General features: G+C 38.9%; 1 protein-coding gene across 3 annotated transcripts in view; it reads right to left on the bottom strand.

Annotated features, from left to right (window-relative positions):
- Positions 1 to 1692: 1692 nt before the first annotated feature.
- Positions 1693 to 21487, bottom strand: part of LIN7A (lin-7 homolog A, crumbs cell polarity complex component) — a 48681-nt gene continuing 28886 nt past the window's right edge. The window contains exons 3-6 of one of the 3 annotated variants that reach the window (XM_084523812.1): positions 14272 to 14343; positions 11699 to 11908; positions 5773 to 5981; positions 1693 to 3570 (exon numbers count right to left, since the gene is read on the bottom strand). In XM_084523812.1, the coding sequence (XP_084379938.1) occupies positions 3528 to 3570; positions 5773 to 5981; positions 11699 to 11908; positions 14272 to 14343 (534 nt within the window). In that variant the 3' untranslated portion in view covers positions 1693 to 3527. Of the gene's footprint in view, positions 3571 to 5768; positions 5982 to 11698; positions 11909 to 14271; positions 14344 to 21487 lie in introns of all 3 variants that reach the window. The other 2 variants (XM_084523813.1, XM_084523814.1) reach the window with 2 other exon arrangements.

Genomic DNA, 21487 nt, shown 5'->3' with positions numbered 1-21487 from the left:
CTAGACACAGAAATGGTTTTACTAATGCTTATGCAGGGACAGTACTACTTCTAGCTGATAATCCTCTGCTTATATATGCACAAATTCCCTTAGCTCTTCTAGACACAATTCTGCATTAGAAGACTGCTTGGTCCCACCTTTTTTTTTTTTTCAATCTCATACTTTTTAACATAGCTGCTACTTTCTGAAACAGTCTCTCATCTTGTAATGAAATACATCTTGTATGCACACAATAACTATTTTTAATTCTGTAATTATACTTAAAATCCTGTATTATTTCAAGCACAGGCAAAAACAACCTTCTTCTTGTGTGGAATTTTTTATTCTAAAAACCTTGTTTGCTTATAAGATCTTAGATTTCATATAGAACTCTAAAATCTCTAAAATCAGTAGCTGAATAAACAGTTTCTTATCCAGCAAATGTGGCATATATTTTTGTGCCTTCTGCAAGAGTTCCCAAAGGTCAGGTTTGTCACACTGGCTGTGACAGATCTGTACAAAAGGTACAACACATAGGACTAAGAGGTCTGCAGTATTATTCACCAAGGAACTGCAGACAGGTTTTTATGTCATTGCTTCCACTCATGTGCGTTCACTGACCTTTCATCTATGATTTCTCACTGTAGAAGGAGAAGAGGAAAATGCAACCTGGTGAGCTTTTCACTTTGTCAAGGGATATAAAATCATTAAATCCCCAATAAACTGCCAGTCAGATCAAATGGCACAAATAGAAAAACTATGGCTAGAACAGCAGATCCATCAACTTCCGTAAGTAAATGACACTGACCCTCAATGCCTATTATCATCAGTTTTTACATCTGAATCTTTGGCATAGGTGAACATAATGCAACAGCTTGTAAAAATCACAACACCCCTTTGGTTACTGTAGTACGGAGACAGAAAAGACTTCTTGGATCTCCTAGTTTGATTTGCTGCCAGTGCAGGGAAGCACAGGGAAGCCCCAAGGGTAAATGTGAGCAATAAAAGTCACTAAGTTGCCTGAAGGAATGTCAGCCTGTGTCATGAAACAGTAAACTCCATGTAGTGAAACAGCAAATGTCAGAAGACCAGTCAGTTAAAATGTGATGCACAAGTACCTTCAGACCTGCATGTGGTAAATAAATGTTGTCCTTCCTGCACTACTTTTAGGGCCTAATTCAGCAGTGCCTATGTGGAAATGCCTTACTGCATATCAGGACCAAAGGCATTGAAATCACAAACAGTAAGACTGTTTATAACAAAATGCAACGATAGTTTTAAGAGACACAGATTACTCTGTGATGAAGTGGCTATATGTTTTATTGATCAGTAGGGGGCATGAAAAGTAACCCTTAAGGAGTTTTTTCTCCCTGCTTCTACTTCACATTTGTTAACGGTTATATTTTACTTGTATTTGTCTTTCATCTTATTTTTAAATGCTGGCAAAGACTGGAGTGTTAATATTAGTGTGCATAAATAATTTATTGAATAATAATATATGAAAATGAATTTGATATGCTTCTCTATATGAATGACATTCTATTATTGAAATTTATTAATCAGCACATTCCACTCCAGCAAACCTAAATTTTTTGAGGAAGAGGAGGGGAGGAGGTGGAGAGGCAGTCTGGAAAAATGCAGTACAGTGGGCTGACTAAATCTGAATAGTATTTGGTCTCTGAAAATGCACAAATATCAGTGTAACTCAAATCATACTGATGAGATACAGAACAGTTTTATGTAGTCATAATGACAAGTTATATACCGCCAATATTAACAGCAATGTCTGTTTGAGAAAACAGCTTTAAAATAGGTACATACAATTTTATTAAGTATAAAAAGACACTGGGCAGAGCACAATACAATATATTTCATCTTTAATTCTGGCAGTGCTCAAGCTCCACTGTCTTAATTCATATTGTCACCAACAGCCACTGGATAGAATTACTTTTCTGTATAAAATGAGCTTTTTCTGCATGTCTTCATGATGTCTGGCTTTAAAAATACAGTAATTTCTTTTCAATTGCTACTTACACTAATAAAACACTGTCAAGACTGGTGGCCAGCCTCCATCTGTTTTTTAACATACATATGATACTGCCCATTACCCCTGCTTTGCTTTGCCTCCCTCTGAGAGTAGATCCTTCAAAATAAAATCTGTTGCTGACTTTTTTCCAAGTGTAGAACAAAAACACTTGTTCAGACTATTTCTACTTTCCTTGCATTGCTAAAATTTCACTAACATCAGCTAGAGTTTTCAATATGCAAGGGCTGTAGGGCTCTGCCCTAAGCTCTTTTTCTTCCCCTTGCATTTCCTAATGTAGCACAGAAGGCATGCTTTAAATGATCATTTATTAGAATATGGGGATTCCACTTTCTTAATTTCTTGAAAGTAGATGACATTTAAAGCCTTCCAGCTTTGACTATTTTCTTTGGAAAAGCAGACATGTAAACTTAAGAACTTAATTATGTGTTTTGTTTGTGCATTCCAATTTGGTTTGATTAAAAAAAAAAAAGTCAGAACCATTAACTTCAAATTGATTTAAACAATAACGTGAAGGTTTTAAAAGAAACAACTTACACTTCCTCCTCTCTAAAATATATTAACATTAGACTGGAAAATAAATTAAATAATACAAAAAAAGCTTAGATTATGCTATCACAGGAATATCTGCCAAACAAAGCTTGGTCTTTTGCTAACATTAGCTTACTACATTTGCAATACATGCTAAGCAAAGACCCTACTTCTCTAACAGGTACATTCAGACAATATATATTTTATGGAATAAATATATAATATATCCAGTTATAGATTTCTGAATAGTAGCTATAATAGATACAAGCAATGCCTACATTTAAAAATACAGTTCTAGGATTCCCTAACTTTACTACTAATAAAATTAAAATTGACCTAAAACTTTCTCACTCTGTTGATGCATAATAAAATATATGGAAACACCAAGAGTAAAAAGCTAATTGCTTCTACAAATGGAATACTTTATAAATATAGTAAATTGCTATTTTCAGAGGGAAAATTGAAAATTATAAACAGGAAGTTAGGTTAAAACTGCTCTACAATATAAATTACAAAGTGGCTATGAAGCGCAACGTGTGAGTTTGATGTCTGTGGCAAAATTCTGAAATGATGTAGTTTATTTCTGGAGATAACTGTAAAGAAAGATTTTGTCCCCCAAAGCAGCCAATCTTGATCTCCTTAACCAAAACTTTCACTGACTAGAGAAAGCCAACTGGCCAATTTGTAAGAGTAAGGAGTGCAAGATTAGAATAAACAGAATTATTTGGAAGCCCTGGACTTCTCTGTCTCATATTGTTTACTTACCATGCTGTTCTCATTAGGCATAGAGTCACAGAAGTAGTATGTACCTGTGACTGCCATGTTCTGAAAAGCCTTATAATGAAAGTACCCTCTATATGGCTGTCTTAACTACATTATTCTTGAACTGTACATTCTCCAGATGAATTCTGTTTTGTGTTCCTGTAGTTGTTCCCTTTTGCTGGAATACTGAAGTACAGCTCTGGTTGCTTGATTACTGCACTCTTGATCGAGGCTTTTTTTTTCTTGAGAATAACCTAGAATTAAAGAAACACATTTCTCAGAGCAAGCACAAGGAATTGAGGAATTAAATTGCTGGCTGTTTCTGCCTGCCTTCCTTCCCTTTCAGTTAAAAAAAAAAAAAAAAAAAAAGTAAAATCAGTAAAAATATCTTACTTGCTAAAAAAATATTTAAGTAATTGGAAATCTCACACTTTATGTGAGACTGTGCAGTTTTGGCTCCTGCAATGGGCCTATTTTATACAGAAACCCAAAATTTACATCACTAAACGCTACTATTTATAGCTCCTTCCTGAGTTAGGGCCCTGAAGTAGTATTGAGATCCCACTCAGAATCTTCATAGACACTTCAGCGTCTGTTTGCATCAACAAAACGAATTCTAACAGTCACAGAACAGCCTGTCTACATGGTTGTTTGTTTTCCCCCCTAAATATCAGCAGAGGTCAGCGTCACCATGAGTAACACCACCACCATCACTTGGAGCTTCAGTTTCTCATCATTTAATCATAGAATGGTTTGGGTTGGAAGGTACCTTAAATATCATTCAATTTTAACCCCCTTGCCATGGACACTTTCCACTAGACCAGGTTACTCAAACCTGTATCCAATCTGGCCTTGAATACTTCTCAGGATGGGGTATCCACAACTTCTCTAGGCAACCTGCTCCCACGCCTTATCACCTTCAGAATAAAGAATTTCTTCCTAATATCTAATTAAATCTACCTTTCTTTAGTTTAAAGACATTACTCCCTGTCCTATCACTACACTCCCTGACAGAATCCCTCCCCAGCTTTCCCGTAGGCCTCCTTTAGGTACTGGAAGGCCGCTATAAGGTCTCTCTGGAGCCTTCTTTTCTTCACGCCAAACAATCCCAGCTCCCTCAGCCTGTCTTCACAGGTGAGGTGCTCCAGCCCTTTGATCATTCTTGTGGCCCTCCTCTAGAGTCTTTCTAGTATGTCCATGTCCTTCTTGTGCTGGGAGCCCCAGAGCTGAATGTAGTACTCCAGGTGACATTTCATGAGAGCAGAGCAGATGGAGAGAATCACTTCCCTTGACCTGCTGGCCGCAATTCTTTTGATGCAACCCAGGATACAACTGGCTTTCTGGGCTGCAAGCACATATTAGCAAGAACACATGTTGAGCTTTTCATTAACAAGCAGTTTAGGGATTTTATGAGTTACCTGTAGACTACTGCTGACACAACTGATACAAATGTCCTGTTTAGGGAACAGCTGGTATAAGATGTGGAAGATTAGGATTTAAGTCCTTGCTTTACCACGTGCTTCCTATTTGATTTCATTTGGGAAAACTGAGCAGATCTGTAAATGTGTTCATGACACAAGCTCTCACTGATTTCAGAAACCATGCATCTATGGAGAATCTGGGTTTTGATGTGTCTGAACCTCACAAGCTACCTGTTTTGACTACCCTGGAAAACGTGCAAGCCTTTTGGAAGCTACTGTAATACTGAACGTCAGTCATGAATAAATACTTCTCACCAAACTGTACAGAAGTAAACACTTGTAGGTTCCCTGCAGAGGAACCATGGACTCAAGTTTGGGGTTCCTGCAGCAGGATAAGGATTAGAAAGACTTTTCTTCACATATCAGCAGAAAATACTGGTGCTCTGTTGCCCAGTAGTAAAGGAACAATTGAAAATATGTTAAACTATGTCTAAATCTGGTAGCATTTTCTTACTTGTCACAAATGTTCCCCAGAAACACAGATTTTGTATGCAGTCTTCCTTGCACAGAAGCCCATGCTGCATAGTGGGTATTGATCTATGGGTTATTAATAGGAAATTGGCTCCAGAATTTGTTGTTTTCAAAATACATTTCTAATGGGACAGACCACGTGGAAATGTACCAAAGATCACCCTCTTCTCATTGTCACTGTGCTAAGTGCTTGCAGGGCCCCAAAGGCACAACCAGCCCTGCCCCAGTCCACCCCCATGGCTCCCCCACCCGCCCCATGCCCAGGACCCCTCGTCACCCCCAGGGCTGCCAGCCCCTGCCTTGCCAGGCCATGGGCTCTGCTCATCTGGGTCCACCCATGGGCCATGGCCCTGCCTGGCCTTGGCCTGTTCCTGTCCCCAGAGAGCTGCCCGGTGCCCAGGCTGGGGCTACCCTGGTGCCCCTGGCTGGTCGTGGGACAGGCCCTGGTGTGAGGCCCTGCCCTGCCAGGGGGCCTTAAGGAAGACAATGAATACTCTCACCTACGACATGTGATTTTGCTGTGTAGTTTGCTGCTGTTGCTGCTGCTGAATGAGCAATTGCTGCTGTTGCCGGCGCCGCGCTGTTCTCAGTTTTTCGAAACGAGCCTCCATCTCCTCCAGCACCTTGGGAGTGTAGCGCACCACCAGCTTGACGCTGTCCTTAGCCGCCTTCAGCAGCTCCACTGCCTTCTCGTGGTGCTCCCCTTCCACGCTCTGGAGGCAAGGAGCACAGATTTAACAGCGAAAATGCTGCTTTGATCTATAGCTCTGCCCTTTATTTTATACATGGTGCCATGGAAAGACTGCCAGTGTTTTAGAAAATTTACAGACAATACAGTTTTCAAGGAGCCATTAAGGCAAAGTGTGGAATTAAGTAAGATTTCTGCGCTATTGTGAAATGTATTCATTTTCAAACATTAAATAACCCAAATCTGTTTTAGGTTGCTTTACAAACCTAACCTATGATCTATGTGAAAAGGAGGGTAAATACTCTGCATGTTTTATGCAAACAATGTCAAAAACCAAACCAAACCAAACCAACAACCCCTGCAGTAAAAACCCAACCAATTTATTTGCAAGGTAGAAAAATAAAATGTAATAGAGCGAACATGGAATCTTATTTACATGTTGGTAAGAAATGAAGAAATTGCAAGTCTGAAATTAGGATGTCTTTCTCACATCCTGGTCCTGCCTAGATCCTGCTGTGAATTGCACGTGGTGATTTGGCAGTCACATAGCTGCAGGAAAAGGAGCACAGCCACCGCTCCTAGGGACGTCCCGTGTGCTAGGAAGTTAATGGGACTGCTCACACATTCAACATAGATATAACACTGGTTCTGTTGGAAATAAACCAGTCTTTATCTAGTTAGTTGTATGCAATCAAACACTAACAACTGAAACATTTCAAGTCCTTGCTTAAGGAACATATATATTTTCCCTCCCTTGCTGGAACATGTTTTGTAGCAACATGGTATCTGCTGTGAAGTCAAACCTACACCCAAAGGGGCACAAGCTCTGATTTCTGTGCCAGCATTGTTTGAAACAGTACATTTCCAAAAGGGGGAGGTGATTTGGCTGTGAAAAGAATATATAATTTCTACCATTAAATGGATTGACTGGAGTGCTTTTCAGGCATGCTGATTGTTCCACACCTTAGGAGCAAGGGTGACATTTTCTAGTGGTCTGTGATTGCCCACATGTCGTAGGATGTATTCCAACAAACAAAAGTATCTCTGCACAGAAAAAAGCCTGCACAACAGAGATCTTCAAATGGATTTTAGACCATTTAAAAAATAAGCCAATTTCTTCCCACATAAAATAAGAAATCAAAGTTTTACTGCATGCTGTTTTAAAACTTCTATGTATACCATGCTATTTAAAGTGAAACTATACCCATAAGCCTCCAAAGAGAAGCAGCAGCGTTCAAAATATTTGATGCTCAATTCATGCTAAAAGAATAACTTAGCATTGTTATAGCAACTGTCAGATGTTAGAAGAAAATTCTATTTTCATCTCACCTATTTGACTGAGTAACATTGTGCAAGAACAGAATGAATAAAAATTACTTCTGCTGTGGGACATTATGAGCTAGCAATAATGATTTAAAAGTTTCAAAAAACAGACACAATGCACTTCTACATAAATAATATAAACAACACCATTCAAGCTTATCACTTTGCTGTTTATCTTCCTGGCCCTTGTTAAATGTCCTTCAACATACTCATCCAAATAATTATTTCATATGTTGGTCAACTCACTGGAACCACGTTTCTACAGAAATGTAAGATGCTTTAAGAACAACTCAACTTAGAGAAATAGTCTTAGGCAAAGTGCTCTAGGGGACCCTTCTTGAAAAGGGAGGTTGTACTAGATGATCTCCAAAGGTCCCTCTGAATTTCAGATAATCTGTGATTCTATGATAATGAATGTTATTTTAAGTGCCGAAATGACTATCAGAAACAGAGGAAACCCTGAAATAAATATCCATTGATCACTGAGGGAAATAAATGGCTTTATGTCTTTCAACTGTATGCTCACAAAATTCCTCCAGTAGGTCTCCTATTAAAAGATCTTCAAGAGAATTCATTATTTGTGATAACCCGATGTGTTACAAAATGTGATTGGGATAAATCTGCTCAACAAACATTGCCACCCATAACTAATTTGGTGAAAAAACAATTTTGTCAAAAATATTTGAAGAATAAATTGTTGCTGCATAAGAAACAGTGAGTGTATCTGATGCTCCAAAAAGAGCAGAAATAGGAAGTTATAGGTGCACAACTCATTGCTTTGTGACATGGTAATACTGGCTTTTGTAAACCCACTTCTCACCATTAAAAGAACTGTATAAAACTGCATTATTCTGCATTTCATTTTTCTCTTGTAAATCACAGCCAGTATGATGTGGCATGGACATTCAAAGGAAAAGACACTATTCAATGTGATCAGTTTTGTTGTGAAACAATATGGACTTACAACAGGCTATGACAAAAAAATAAGTTCTCCAAGCTAGGCAGAGAAGCTAAAATATTCATTGGCTTTCAAAGATTTGGATGGTTTTAACTGACATCAATAAGCAACTGTGATTGTGTCTGCTCTTTAAAGGAATTACAAGATGGTGTACTTTAACACTTCATCCAAATTAGTAATCTGTATTTAATTTAATTCCTGATTGCCTGTTTTATTTTCCATTCGCCTCCAGCCTTGTTCTTCCAGTTTACAGGCAGTACTTTTTAATTAGAAATGAAGGATTTGATTTTGTTGCTATTCAGGTCAATGGAAAACTCCCATTGATTTGAACAGTAATGATAAAGAATTGAGCCTAAAGCTCTGAACCATAACAAAAATGGGGAAACTAACAAAGCCAAAGTAAAAGATTGTGTTGCTAAATATGAATCCTACTTACCAAACTTACCCAGCTCAGATCTTAACAGCCATTTTTCAGCTGCTTTTAAATATCGTTGCTGTACTTGCTATTAGCATCTTCACCATTGCTTCTACTCATATTTTCAAGGCCTCTGAAATGCTTTGCGTGCGTAGCTGTAGCTGCACAACTAAAAGAGTGCCTTGGAGTAGGGAAAAGAGCTTATACCAGCAAAGGAAGTTGTTTTGCTTCTTGACTTTTCCCACCTCTGCAAACTCTGCTGACAAAGGACTCCTGCTGGGTTCAGTCACAGCTGCACAAGGGATTTTGCTGCCTGGATTACAGTGGCTGGGGACATGGCAAGGATATGACTCTCGTGTTACTCTAGACCTGCCCACCAAACATGGGATTTAATACATTTGTTTCAGAATATATATTTTAATACATAATTTTTGGTTATATATATATTTATTTACGTTCATGTTATTCATGTATTTCTTTTCCCTTACTGCATTGGCAGATTGCATCAAAAGGAATGACAAAAGGCTTCAGAGACAGGAAGAGCTAAAAGAACTGCAGACATGGTGCAGGAAAACACCAATCTTTAAAGTATCCAGGCACGCATATCTGTCATACACATAAACAAAACAAAAACCCATTCCTTTGCAGACAAAAAAGAGAAATCTGGTTGTTATCCAAAAGTTGAGAAACAGAGAAGAATTTTCTATTAGGTAACTGCAAGAAAATGCTTGGGTGAGAAATTTGCCATTACAAATCTATTTTGCGTCCCTGTCTATATCTGACTCTCACCAGGTATTTGATAAACATAGAATCTTTGCCAGGTATGAACAGTCACCAGCAAGAGCCTTTGCTGAGCCATCTGCAGGGCTTACTGCTTTCAATTTCCTTTACTTTTAGGGGGTGTGGGACAAAAGTATGCAACAAAATCCCCAGTGTAATGAGAAATCATTTTTTTTAATATCCGGTGAAACGGCTCAAGGAACAGTCGTCCCAGTCATGCTGGGATATCAAATCTGGATTCTGAACACACAGCTCTAATTTTACGTTGATAATTATAAAGTTGGATAAGCACCAACTTCTGAGTGTAAACAAGTTACATATATTTCATTTTCATTCCATGTTCCACTGCTGAGCCGTCTGTTGTATTGTACATACTGTATATTATTTGCTTTTCTCCAGTTAAATTGAGAGAAGCACAGAGTGAACTAGTCCCACTGAACAATGTTAAATTTAGACCTTTTTCCTCCTGTCTCAAGCTGTCTGCAAACAAATTGTTACTTCTATAATTTTTGTCTTTTATCTTGTATGGGCTTAAATAAGCCTAAGATTGGTTTATGAACAGTTGCTCGTAGGCATTATTTCAAGTATGCAATTGTAATTCAAACTTCAAATTCTGTTGTTTAGACTCCAAACACAAAAATAGCTCTGTTGTAACTCAGAATTGACTTTCTTGCATGCCTACATGCAACAAGAAATTTTATGGTGTTTTCCACTATATTAGCTTAATCCGTATTGTAGAGCACATTTGTGAATTTTTTTGAAGCTTATCATGGAATAGAGGTGACAACAGAGTCAAAGTCAATATATCTAGATGTTGGAAGGTTCACCACTTTCCTGCCCAGTATCTGCCTACATGTTGTTGAAAGTAAAAGGGCTTTTTGAGAATCATATATCAGTTAGAGTATATAAACTCTTTTCACCTGCATCTTTAGTCACCTACAGAAAGCTGAACAATCACGAAATTATTTGATCTACTTCCAGAAAGTGAAGTTCAGGCAATTTACTTATTAAATGTTCACTTGATTTCTTTTTCCCTGAGACTAAATAATCTTTGTAGTGACTTGTCTTTGTTAGTTTTCTGTCTTCTCCTTCTCATTGCGTACTGGGGCTAGCAAGCTTGCAGAATTATTGTTTCTTTTTTGAGAATAAGATTGTTGATAATGAAATGGTAGAAAGTCTGTCTGAAGTGTTGCTCTGATACTGTTTCAAGATAAGGGGAATACCTATTGTTTGAAAGAAACAGATGATAACATGAAAGCATATAAAATACAGCATTTTCTTCATTCTTTACAAGCTTTCAAGAAGCAGAAAATTTAAGTTGGAAAGTCTTATATTTATGACTGGATTTGGAAATTGCTCATAACTCCCCTTGGTGTATTTAAATACGAGGTTTAGATGTAGGTTTTGCATGAAAAACTATTATGTTTTCATTAAGAGAATTGTGGGGTTATATGAATGAACATGCTTACATTTTTAGTAGTTTACATTCCCTTGTAAAAGGGAATAAAAGGCAAAGTAAAAGGTAAAATTTGACCCACATTATATATGTGGTACTTGCTTTTCCTCTGTTCCAGCAGCCTTTTTATTTTTACCTCCATACTGACATTCATTTCATTGTAGTGAAACTACAGCAAAACACTCCCTCTTGCAGTACTGACTTAAGTGCAGAATGACTATGTAAAAATTTACCTTTTTACTGACCATACAGGCTCCCTGTATGTGTTCATCTGTACAGCTCATTCTCTTATAAAGGTTTTATAGATGGATGAATGTCATTGAAAGAAATCCAGAATGTACTTTCCACAGGAAATCAGCAGCAAATGTGCATATCAAATTTCTTTTATTTTATGTTTTCAAATTCTCTGAAGGTCACAAGACTACTGCCACTGAGGCATCATTGTACTTAGAAAGATCTGTGTGCCTCAGAGGATATGGAGTGCAAAAATGACAAAGCCAGTTTTAATGCTCTTACCACAGAAGAAATTTGCAGAATTAACAATTAGAAAGACATAGCTTCCCTGTAAATTCAGCATGTGGTGTGAATTTAAAATAAAGTTCTTCAAGCAACCTCCACTCCAACAGAAATTGTAGTGGCACAAAGTTGTTCATGTAGCTGTGCCTCACTGCACCACAAATGCACACTGAAGGTCTCTCACAGAGCTATTTCTTTTTATTTCATGTATTGCGTTTTCTATCATGGTATCAGAACAATTGCGAAAAATTAAAATCCAGATGAAAATGAAATGTCTATCAAACTTCAACATACCACTCCATTAACTGAAAGCAGCTGGTCTCCTCGTTTGAGCCCTCCATGCCTTTCTGCCACTCCTCCAGGAATGATGCGAGAAATATAAATAGGTGAATTTTGTTCCTTTCCTCCCATCACATTAAAGCCCAGGCCTTCATCAGTCTTTGGCAGCTCCACCACTCGCGGGTGTGAATGGCCTTCACTTGCAGCAAAAGCAGCAACTGTTGCCTGGAAGAAAAAAAGAGCCATTTGGCTATGCAGAGAGAACACTTATACACTCTGTTGATCATTTTGCAGGAAGAATTAAGTCCAGTGAAAACATTCAAGTATCTTATTCTGCCTTTTTTCTGATTGTCTGAAAGCACTTTGCAAAAATTAAGTTCCATGCCAATGCTTTTGAAATAAAGGAATAAGCAGAGGAACAGAGAATTTAAGTGACTTATCAAAGATAACGCAGAAAGTTAGCAGCAGAGCCAGAAGGAGACACCAGGAAGCCTGACTGCGCGGTGGTGAGCATTTATGATCACTAGTGAGCTGCTTCTTTGCCTTTTCACATGGAAAAAGTGTTACTGTTGGATAAGATGATGTGATCTGTACTGTGTTCCTAGTTGAAATATCAAGTGGATGAACTGAATTCTTTACTCTCTGCTCTGCTTTTGGAGGTGCGTAATTGGTTACTTTATTCTGTGAGAACAGAAAAATTCCTAAAAGAGTATTATTTTTTTAAAGTTTAATTTTAATCTTCATGAAATCTCATTAACTAAATAACTCCTGGAACAGGAATATGATTTTTTATAATATAATCAGATCAAAACTTTTATTGAAAAATTACACCTTAAGACAATAGATTTATAAATCAATTTTAAAAACAGATTGTTATTATGGAAAAAAAAAAACATACAACTGTAAAGCTTGCACTCAGAAAATTATGACACATTGTATTTCATTTTTCACTGTGTTTTCCTACTTTAATTATAGATCTCAGTAAATCATTAAATAAACATCAGGAAATTCTTTTATCCTTTTCAACGTCTGTTTGTAGCCCAACCTGCTAGTACAAGTCTGCATTACACTAATACTTTCTGAGCATCCTAATAATGCTTATGCTTAATAGAAGCTAGTGGATGATGTGACATAATGGATCATTCTCAGTTACATGTTTTTGCACATGCAGACCTTGTCATCATGCACACATTTTATGTCAGACATGAAGGCACTAGGAGAATGCAATGCAGACAGCCCAGAAATAACCAGGAAATTGCGATATTGAAACATTGCTCTGTAACCCTGCTGTTCTATATGAATAAGAAATGAGAATGGCAAACACTAATTGGATATTTCCCCATTTACTATACAACATAGTAATAATTTCTATGTTTACCTGCAGTGTAGACAAATCAGGATCTCCTATACACATTTCTCTGTATAGTAGCATAGATCTAAAAATTTACATTGTCCATTAAGCTTCTCTCAGAACAAGGTTAAAATCAGTACAGCCTTCAGAAAGGAATGTTCTACTTAGTAAGGAAAACATACTGCAATTTTGTGTGTAATAGGTTATTTGCTGGCTCCTATTGGGCTTGCTTCTATGAAATACTGTAGAAATCTTTTTATAACATACTCCCAATCTTCATCTTCCGATACAGCTTTAAATGAAAATCCCTAATGCAAATACATAACGGTAAGATCTTAGTTCCATTAAGATTTCTGGCAGTTTTGTCACTAAATTCACATGATTGGGACCAACATGAAATATTTCTAATACGGATTTATGGCTTTTGCAGGTTTAACTGTTTTGCATAGTACCTGCTTTACCATCCAGAAGATAGTCTTGAGCACAACATGATAATGGGAAAAAGAAAGCCATGGTGGGTGGACGTCCCTGTTTGAAAGCATCTATCTTTGTGCATGTTATGAAAATACAGAGCACACTACATGCCAGCACACAGAACGTATTCCTCCATAGTTGTGTGAATTTCCTTAGAAGATTATCATTTTAATAGTTGCAATAAGGTAGCTGTCATGGTCTAAGGATATGAGAAAGGCAGATTCATATGGATAGAGAGACAAAATACTTTATTAAAACAGGCAATGCATTAGAAGAAGTGGGCTTGCTTTTGGCTGTGGAGTCTCTTGATCTGGTCATTTCTGTCAACATTCATCCTCACTACTTTCTCAGCACCTATAGTTCCTGTTAGTTGAAGTGGAATTTTGACTGCATACTTGCTACCTCCTAAATCATTGTGTTCTCACTGGATGAGCTGTATGGGAAAATAGTCCATTAAAATATAGGTTGTTGCAGGCAGACTTCTATAGAACGAACCAGTAGATTTGCTTTTGCAAAGCGGCTTTTCAAAAAACATCAAATTCCATAAAATCATTCTCTTTTCTTAAGCTACAGAAGCAGCATAAAGGTTTAAATTTTCCATTATGATTGTTACCTGGGAAGTAGCACTGGTTCTAGACTCTGGGCTGCCACTGATGTCTAAATTTTCTTACAGTGTACACACGAATACCTGAAACACACACGCGCACAGTCAATTACTAGGTCACTTTGGTACCACGTACTTCAACAGTTGCACGTATCCTACCTTTGCAGTGGCCCTGGCTCGGAACTCGGGGCAGCCATTAACAGTTATGGTTTCATGCATGTATTGATACACCTAAAATGTTCATGAAAACAAAATGAAATTAATTATAGAAACAAAACAAGGACTTTATATTAACTGAGACAGGACAGTCCCTTTCCCTCATAAGACAATGTTAATGCTGAATTCATGCAATCACATAGTTGAATGTCTGCTAAACATGTTTCATGCTTAAGTTTACAGAAAACATCAATCTATATTTCTCAAGACACTTTTCAGTCTTAACTGTTCATCTTCCAATGCTTTTCCCTTCACTTCTCTAGCACACCATTTCACAAAACTGAGACAATTGAGTTTGGTGTTATCCAGAAACCAGGGTCTCCCTGCAACTGATCCAAATTCAAATGATCTGAATTGGTCAGAGCGGTATCTTACCCTCCACCCCTGGCTTCTTTGTTCTGTCACCTTTCTGGTGAAATACAGAGGTACAAGTTTTCATCAACCACAGCTGTGAATAGGCAAAAGTGCTGGCAGTCTGGTAGGTCAGACATGGAAAATGGTAACATAATCCTTTACAACAAAATTGTACACTCATATAAAGGGCATAAAGCCAACACTGCCAACATATATAACTTTCCCTGTGTTGTCTTTTCTGGTATACACTTTTGGCCTACTATCTCCGGTCCTTAACTCTCCCTTTTAAACATTTTCAGTAAGGAAAAATGAAAAGTCTCTCTGCAGGCAGGAAAACTGGTATTGTTCTATAGATTTGTCTCACCCTTAGATGAAAAATATAAAAAAGTGCCTTGATACTAGCTTGATACTAGTTGTTTTGAAATCAGCCTTGAAAATAATAATATTTATATAAGACATATGGACAATTTTTTGAAAGACAAAGGTGAATGCATACAAACAAAATCTCTTATTTAATCTTCCCATAAAACCAGCAAACTGTATGTCATTGATTTACTCTGGGCATTGTCTTGACCTACTTCATCAGGAATTTCACCTTTTCATGTGTTGTATGTCATAGGTTTTATTCCTCAGAGAGAACCTTTGCAGGTAAAGTATGTTAGCATTTACAGCAATCTCTTGTTTGGTGTCCTTGAGGACTGCAGATTCAATTGTACTTTACACACTATATTTACCTTTCACTGGTCTGGTGATACTTTAGCAGGAATTCCAAAACATCCCTATTTGGTAATGTCAGTGTTACTTTGGCAGACAGGGTGTCAGATCCTGTATTGAATTGACCTATAAGCAACAGCTTGTCCCATTGATAGGCAAAACTTCCCCATCACACTAGTCTGATGATGTGTCATACACTATCATATTTATGAATCTCTCCCCATTTCTATATTTGAAATGAAATTTTTCTTGCATTGGTAGAATTGACCTTGCTTTCAGTTGAGGCCAGGATTTTGCCCTTAATTAAAAATATGGAAAAAGATATTGTACAGCTTCTAAAGGGTCTCTGGTTTGCTTTAGCTTTTTACTGGGTTATGCCATCATAAAATGGGTTGAGTCTACATTTTCAGTATAACCTTGCAAAGATTAGTTCAACATTTATTGTAAGTATTATGGTTTAGGAACAAATAATTCATTATATAAAACAACTACTGTGCAACTGCAGTTATGAATCATTAAATACTTGTTGCTTCAAAACCCATACTGCATTGAACCATTGGTAATGCTCTATTTTATCAATACTTGCAGGTTCCCCTTTATCTTAAATCACGAGAGTAGGCTGTCCACATCATTTTTTCTTGCACAGCCATAAATGTTGTGGCTGGCTAGAATGTCCAAAAGCATGTATTTAATTATCGAATAATTATGACCTTAAATTGTTTTGAAAACAGGTCACAACATTTCATATATAGGAACAGTTACTGACAAGATATTCATTACTACGTAGAAGCTTACACAAAGGCGAGCTGATGATACTTTATGTGATTATTAGCTAGGTTTGATGTCATGTAACTACATATTGCCTACATCCTACTAGTAGGTAACTAACAGGCTTCATAACACCCAATATCCTGGTAGATAACTTGTGTTCTGGTGAAAGAACAAACTCATTATTGCTCTTAAAAAAATAAACCTTCCATGTTAAATCTCACTCTCTATAAGACTACAGGTGCTACCAGTCTCAAATATCTGCTTGAGAATATAGCTAACCTAACTCTCCTACATAATGATTGTTGCATAATGCTTAATATAATTTGAGATAAATAAGCATAAAACATACACCTAATTACTTTTTTTTATTAACTGTGTTTAACAACCAAGCACAGACTGGTTATTCCGCCAAGTCCCTTAAATTTCTGCTAAGGTTCATATTGCTCATTCTAGCAATGCACAAAAAGCATACTGAAGCCTACAAATAATATTTAGAACAGATCAGTTGGAAGGGACCTTCAAAGATCATCAAGTTGACCTGACCTGCTCAGTGCTAACCAAAAGTTAAAGCATGTTATTGAGGACATTATCCAAAGACACATTGAACATTGGCAGGCATGAAGTAACAACCACCTCTAGAAAACCTCTTCCACTGTTTTACTGCTCATGGTAAAGAAATCTTTCCTTATGTCCAGTCTGAACCTCCCCTGGTGCAGCTTTATGCCATTTCCACCTGTCCTGACATTGGTTATCAGGGAGAAGAGACCAGCACCTTTGTCACTGCTTCCTCTCCTCGAGAAGTTGCAGAGAGCAATGAGGTCAACTCTCAGCTGTTCCTCGTAAGACACGCCTGCCAGCCCTTTTACCCGCTTTGCTGTCCTCAGGATGTTTTCAAGGACCTTAACATCCTTTTCATATTGTGGAGACCAGAACTGCAAGCAATATTCAAAGTAAGGATGCACCAACACTAAATGTAGTGGGAGAATCACCTCTTTTGACCAGCTGACTATGCTGTTCAGCACACCCAAAATGTAGTTTACCCTCTTGGCTGCCAGGGCACACTGCTGGCTTCTGCTGAGCCTGCTGCTGACCGGCACCCCCACGTCCCTCTATGCTGAGCTGCTCTCCAGCCACTCGTCTCCCTCTCTGTGCTTGTGTATGGCATTACTCTGTCCCAGGTGCAGAACCCAGCATTTTCCTTCGCTGAACTTCATGCTGCTGATGATTGCCCAATGCTCCAATCCATCTAGATCCCTCTGCAAGACCTCTCATCCCTGCAGGGAGTCAGCAGCACCTCCCAGTTCATCATCAGCAAACTTCCTGAGGATGCATTACACTCCAGATCACTGATAAAAATGTTCAGCAGGACTGGCTCTAGACTTGAGTCCCAGGGAACACTACTGGTGACTGTCTGCCAGCCAGATGAAACACCATTCACTATTTTGAGCTCTACCATCAAACCAGTTCATTACCTAGTGTAGCATGAACCTGTTTGCCACATGGCTGGACAATTTGTTCATAAATATGCCAAGACAGATAGTATCAAAGGCTCTACTGAAATTCAGAAAGATTACATCCACTGCCTTCCCTTCATCCACCACGCCAGTGACCTCATCATAGAAGGAAGTCATCCCGTTTGTTCCTCATACTGTGTGCACTGGTATACAAACATCTTAGAGGTGCTCCTGAATCCATTGCACTCCCTGGAGTGGCATATGTTCCCATTAGCCTTGTCTCCCTCAGACAGCACCATCCTTTGGCATAACTTCAGCATTCCTAATGGCATCGCCCACCCCAGTCAATCCTAGCTATAAAGCCATCTCAAATCAGTTTCAGCAGGTTATGGGCCAAGAAACATTTCCCCCATCGAGATAGATGGGTCCTGTCCATAATTATAAAACCCAAAATTCTGGTGGAAGAACCAGGCTTGGAGCCAGGCATTGATGACCAGGGCTTACCTGTTTCTTTCCCTGTCTCTCCCCATTACTGTGAGGATTGAAGAAAACAGTGTGTGCTCCAGAGTCTTTTAGTTGCCTCCCTAGGGCCATTAAATCTTTCTTGATTGATTTCAGGCTTTCTGTAGCCACGTTGTTGGTACCCATTTGAAAGAGGAGGAACACATAATGGTCTATAGGCATTATGCTTGAAAGCTTCCTGGTAACATCCCTCATCTGGGACCAAGGGAGGCAGCAAACCTCTGTGATAAAGCTCTGGTCTGCAGATGAGAGCCTCCATTCCCTTGAGAAGGAGTCAACTTTGAATACAACTCAACACTGTTTTATCACAGTAGTGGTCTTGATGTTGCCCTTGCTACAAGGCCTCAGATGACTTGACCTTGGATGGAGAACTTGCATGGATGCCTTTTTCCCTCTTTTCACATCCCTCACCTGCCACAGCCAAGGCTTTGTACCTACCCAGTGGAAGGTGAGCAGACAGACAGGTGCTCCTCTCTTGGTTCCATGCAGTAACTTCCATCAGGGCTGCAACCCACACCTGCTGGAGAGCAAAGCAGGCATGCAGAGCAGGCTGCCCACTGACAAAGCATGCTGCCCTCCTCGCACACCCTTCCACACCAACTGATGCACAAACAGCCCTGGCCCTGGCCCTGTCTGTGGCTGCCCCTGCTCTGTGGCACTCCCTGAGGGCAGGCACCATGTGGCTTCCCACCATTTTGAACTGGACATGTCCTCAGCCACCTCCACACAACACTTGGCAGGCCTTCTTGCCTTCTGTGCCTCCACACACACAGCCCCAGGGAGTTGGGGCTCAGAAACCCTCAGACAGCCCTGGGACCTCACCAGCTTTGTGCTCTGCCTGGCGTGTGGTGCTTACTGCTGCCATCGCCACCACTGGGAGTGAGAGCACTCATAGCACACCTGTAGTCCCACTGACTGACCCCCTTATCCAGGGTGTTCTCAGTGACACCTTAGGTATGTTTTGTGCACGAAGAATCCATTCTGTTCCCTTGGTATGTACACAGAACAGATAAACTGAAAGTGCTCTTTGTTCTCCAACTAAATGAGGTGGTGTTTGAATTCTCCTGGCATGAGTACAGCTTGTTGTTCAATCCATAGTACCTGACAACTAATACACATGGTTTTATAAAATCTCTTATTTTGGTGCCTACTATTACCTGTACACTTGATGTCTTCCTTATGTCCTGTCACATCTGTAGATTTGCTTATTTGGACAAATATCACTCAGCATGGAAGATGATAAAGGTGCAGAATCTACTCCTTTGGAAAAACTCCTTTAGGATATTTACTACAGAAGACTGAAAACAGTGACCTCTGTTGACCATGAAAGATGGATCATTCGGAAAGACATCATCATGTAATATTAATGAGTTGAAGAAAGAAAAGTAACATATATGTCACTAATTTAGAAAAGAGTTACAGATCTAGTTTTGACACTTTTTACAGTGTCTGAAAGTCTACATGAGTGTTTAGCAACATTTGCTGATAATACATAGTCTGACTGTCTAGTGCTTAGAGAGAAGAGTTTCCACAATTTGTTAATAACAGAGATGAAATTACAGGTGAAACGCCAACGTTTCAAGATGAAAAGCTGCAACGCTAAGGTAAATAGTGACTTTTCGAATAATTTTCCCTCACAGCACATTGTACTCAGACTGTCAGCTTCTGTATGCTGTATGTTCATTAGGTAAAAGCATGCTGCATATGGGGGTTTGTTTGTACAGCTCTGATTTGTGCTGTGGAGCTAGAAATTCTCATCACTGTTTTCCTTCATGAAGCACTGAGATTACAGCCCTCTCATCAATACTGAAAGCACACATATAGATCTCAGATTTTTTCAGCTGCTGCAGGTCATCTTCTCAGAGACCATAATCTAAAGTTCCTCTCCCCCGGTACTAAAAAAATACAAGAGGACCGAGGGAGGAAAATTAAAACTAGAAAAATTGAAGTTGGAAATGAATTCTCCTTGTGCTGTGGCAGCTTGTGCTGGCACAGAGAAGCGTACTTTTTATTACTTCTCCCAGCAGGCGCTGTAGCGAGTCAGATGCAGCAGGTATTATTGTCATGACGATGGTCCTCATCCCCACGCATTCAGCTGGGAGGCAAAGCAGCTGGTTTAGCGTTACTGAAGCACAAGAACGGGGGCTGCTTTACAGGTACTTTAGGAGCTGGCTTCTTAACAGAAATTACTCCATATGGACTCATAACAAAACAGCGTGTTCTGGGCTGGCCTATTTACAGCGATGCGAAGCTTTAGTAAGAGGTTCAGGGGTAACAGGGCACTTAGCAGCCTGCTTTATAAAGGTGGCTAGAGGAAGCATTCTGAAAAAACCTGCATGATGCAGCATATTTTCTGCTGGATTCTAGAAGTTACAATTCAATTAAAGAGATTCTATTCCACTAACTTCTGTAAGAGGTATTCAGTGTTTCCTCTCCTTATGCAATATTATATAACTCTGTGTTCAACTGTACCTACAGTGATAATGCTCAACAGATTTTAGGACAACCTGGTCTAAACAGGAAGGTAAAGGCAAGAGGCAGAAATCATTCTGCAGCAATGAACAAATATTCAAACAAACCAAAACAAAACAAACCAAAACAAAACAACCCAAGACAGAGTAAATTGTAATTTAGATCTGTGAAGTAGCAGGCCCAGATAAACTTTGCTGAGATTTGCAAGTGAGGAAATAACCTCTTTGAAAACGCTGGGGCTTTCTCAGCACATAAGGTAACGTAAGTGTAGGAGGTTGAAATCAGCTCTGTTTCTATAATGCCTGAAGTATCATGCTATATAAATAAAGACGCAAAAGCCTTCCTTCAAGAAGTCACAACCTAAGTGTGTGCCATATGTAAGCAGGGTAAAGGGTGGAATGAAAAAACCTGCAAAAAAGATTGGTGAGTGATGTTTAGCACATAGATCGACATTGTTTGTATTTAGTTTCTTTAGTTTGTCTGCCATTTTTGTTATTGCTTCAGTGTGGAAGGGAATTTCATATATTTTTTTGGAAGAGGTCTTTCAAGGAAGGGAATACAGGAGCCTGACAGACTGCATAGATGTGAGAAATAGCATGAAAATAACCAGTGCAAGGAAGACCTAATTAGTTTCACTGCATTTATGTAGTCACGTCAATGGAACGGTATACCTGTGCACCCTTGCAGAACTGAAGGTAAGCTATACAAGAGAAATTATTACCTACTTACACCTCAGTATGATGCTTCTGCCATATACCCATATATCACCTGATGGGTGTAGGCCAGTCCTTGGGGCAGAAGGCTAGCTGCTTTTGTGACAGGGAGAAGTTGCAGTGCAAAGCTGCACAGGGGAGCTGCTGACTTCCACTGCA

Source organism: Aythya ferina (assembly GCF_964211825.1).
Source record: "Aythya ferina genome assembly, chromosome: 1".
Taxonomy (NCBI): domain Eukaryota; kingdom Metazoa; phylum Chordata; class Aves; order Anseriformes; family Anatidae; genus Aythya; species Aythya ferina.
This window is presented reverse-complemented; position numbering and strand designations above follow the sequence as displayed.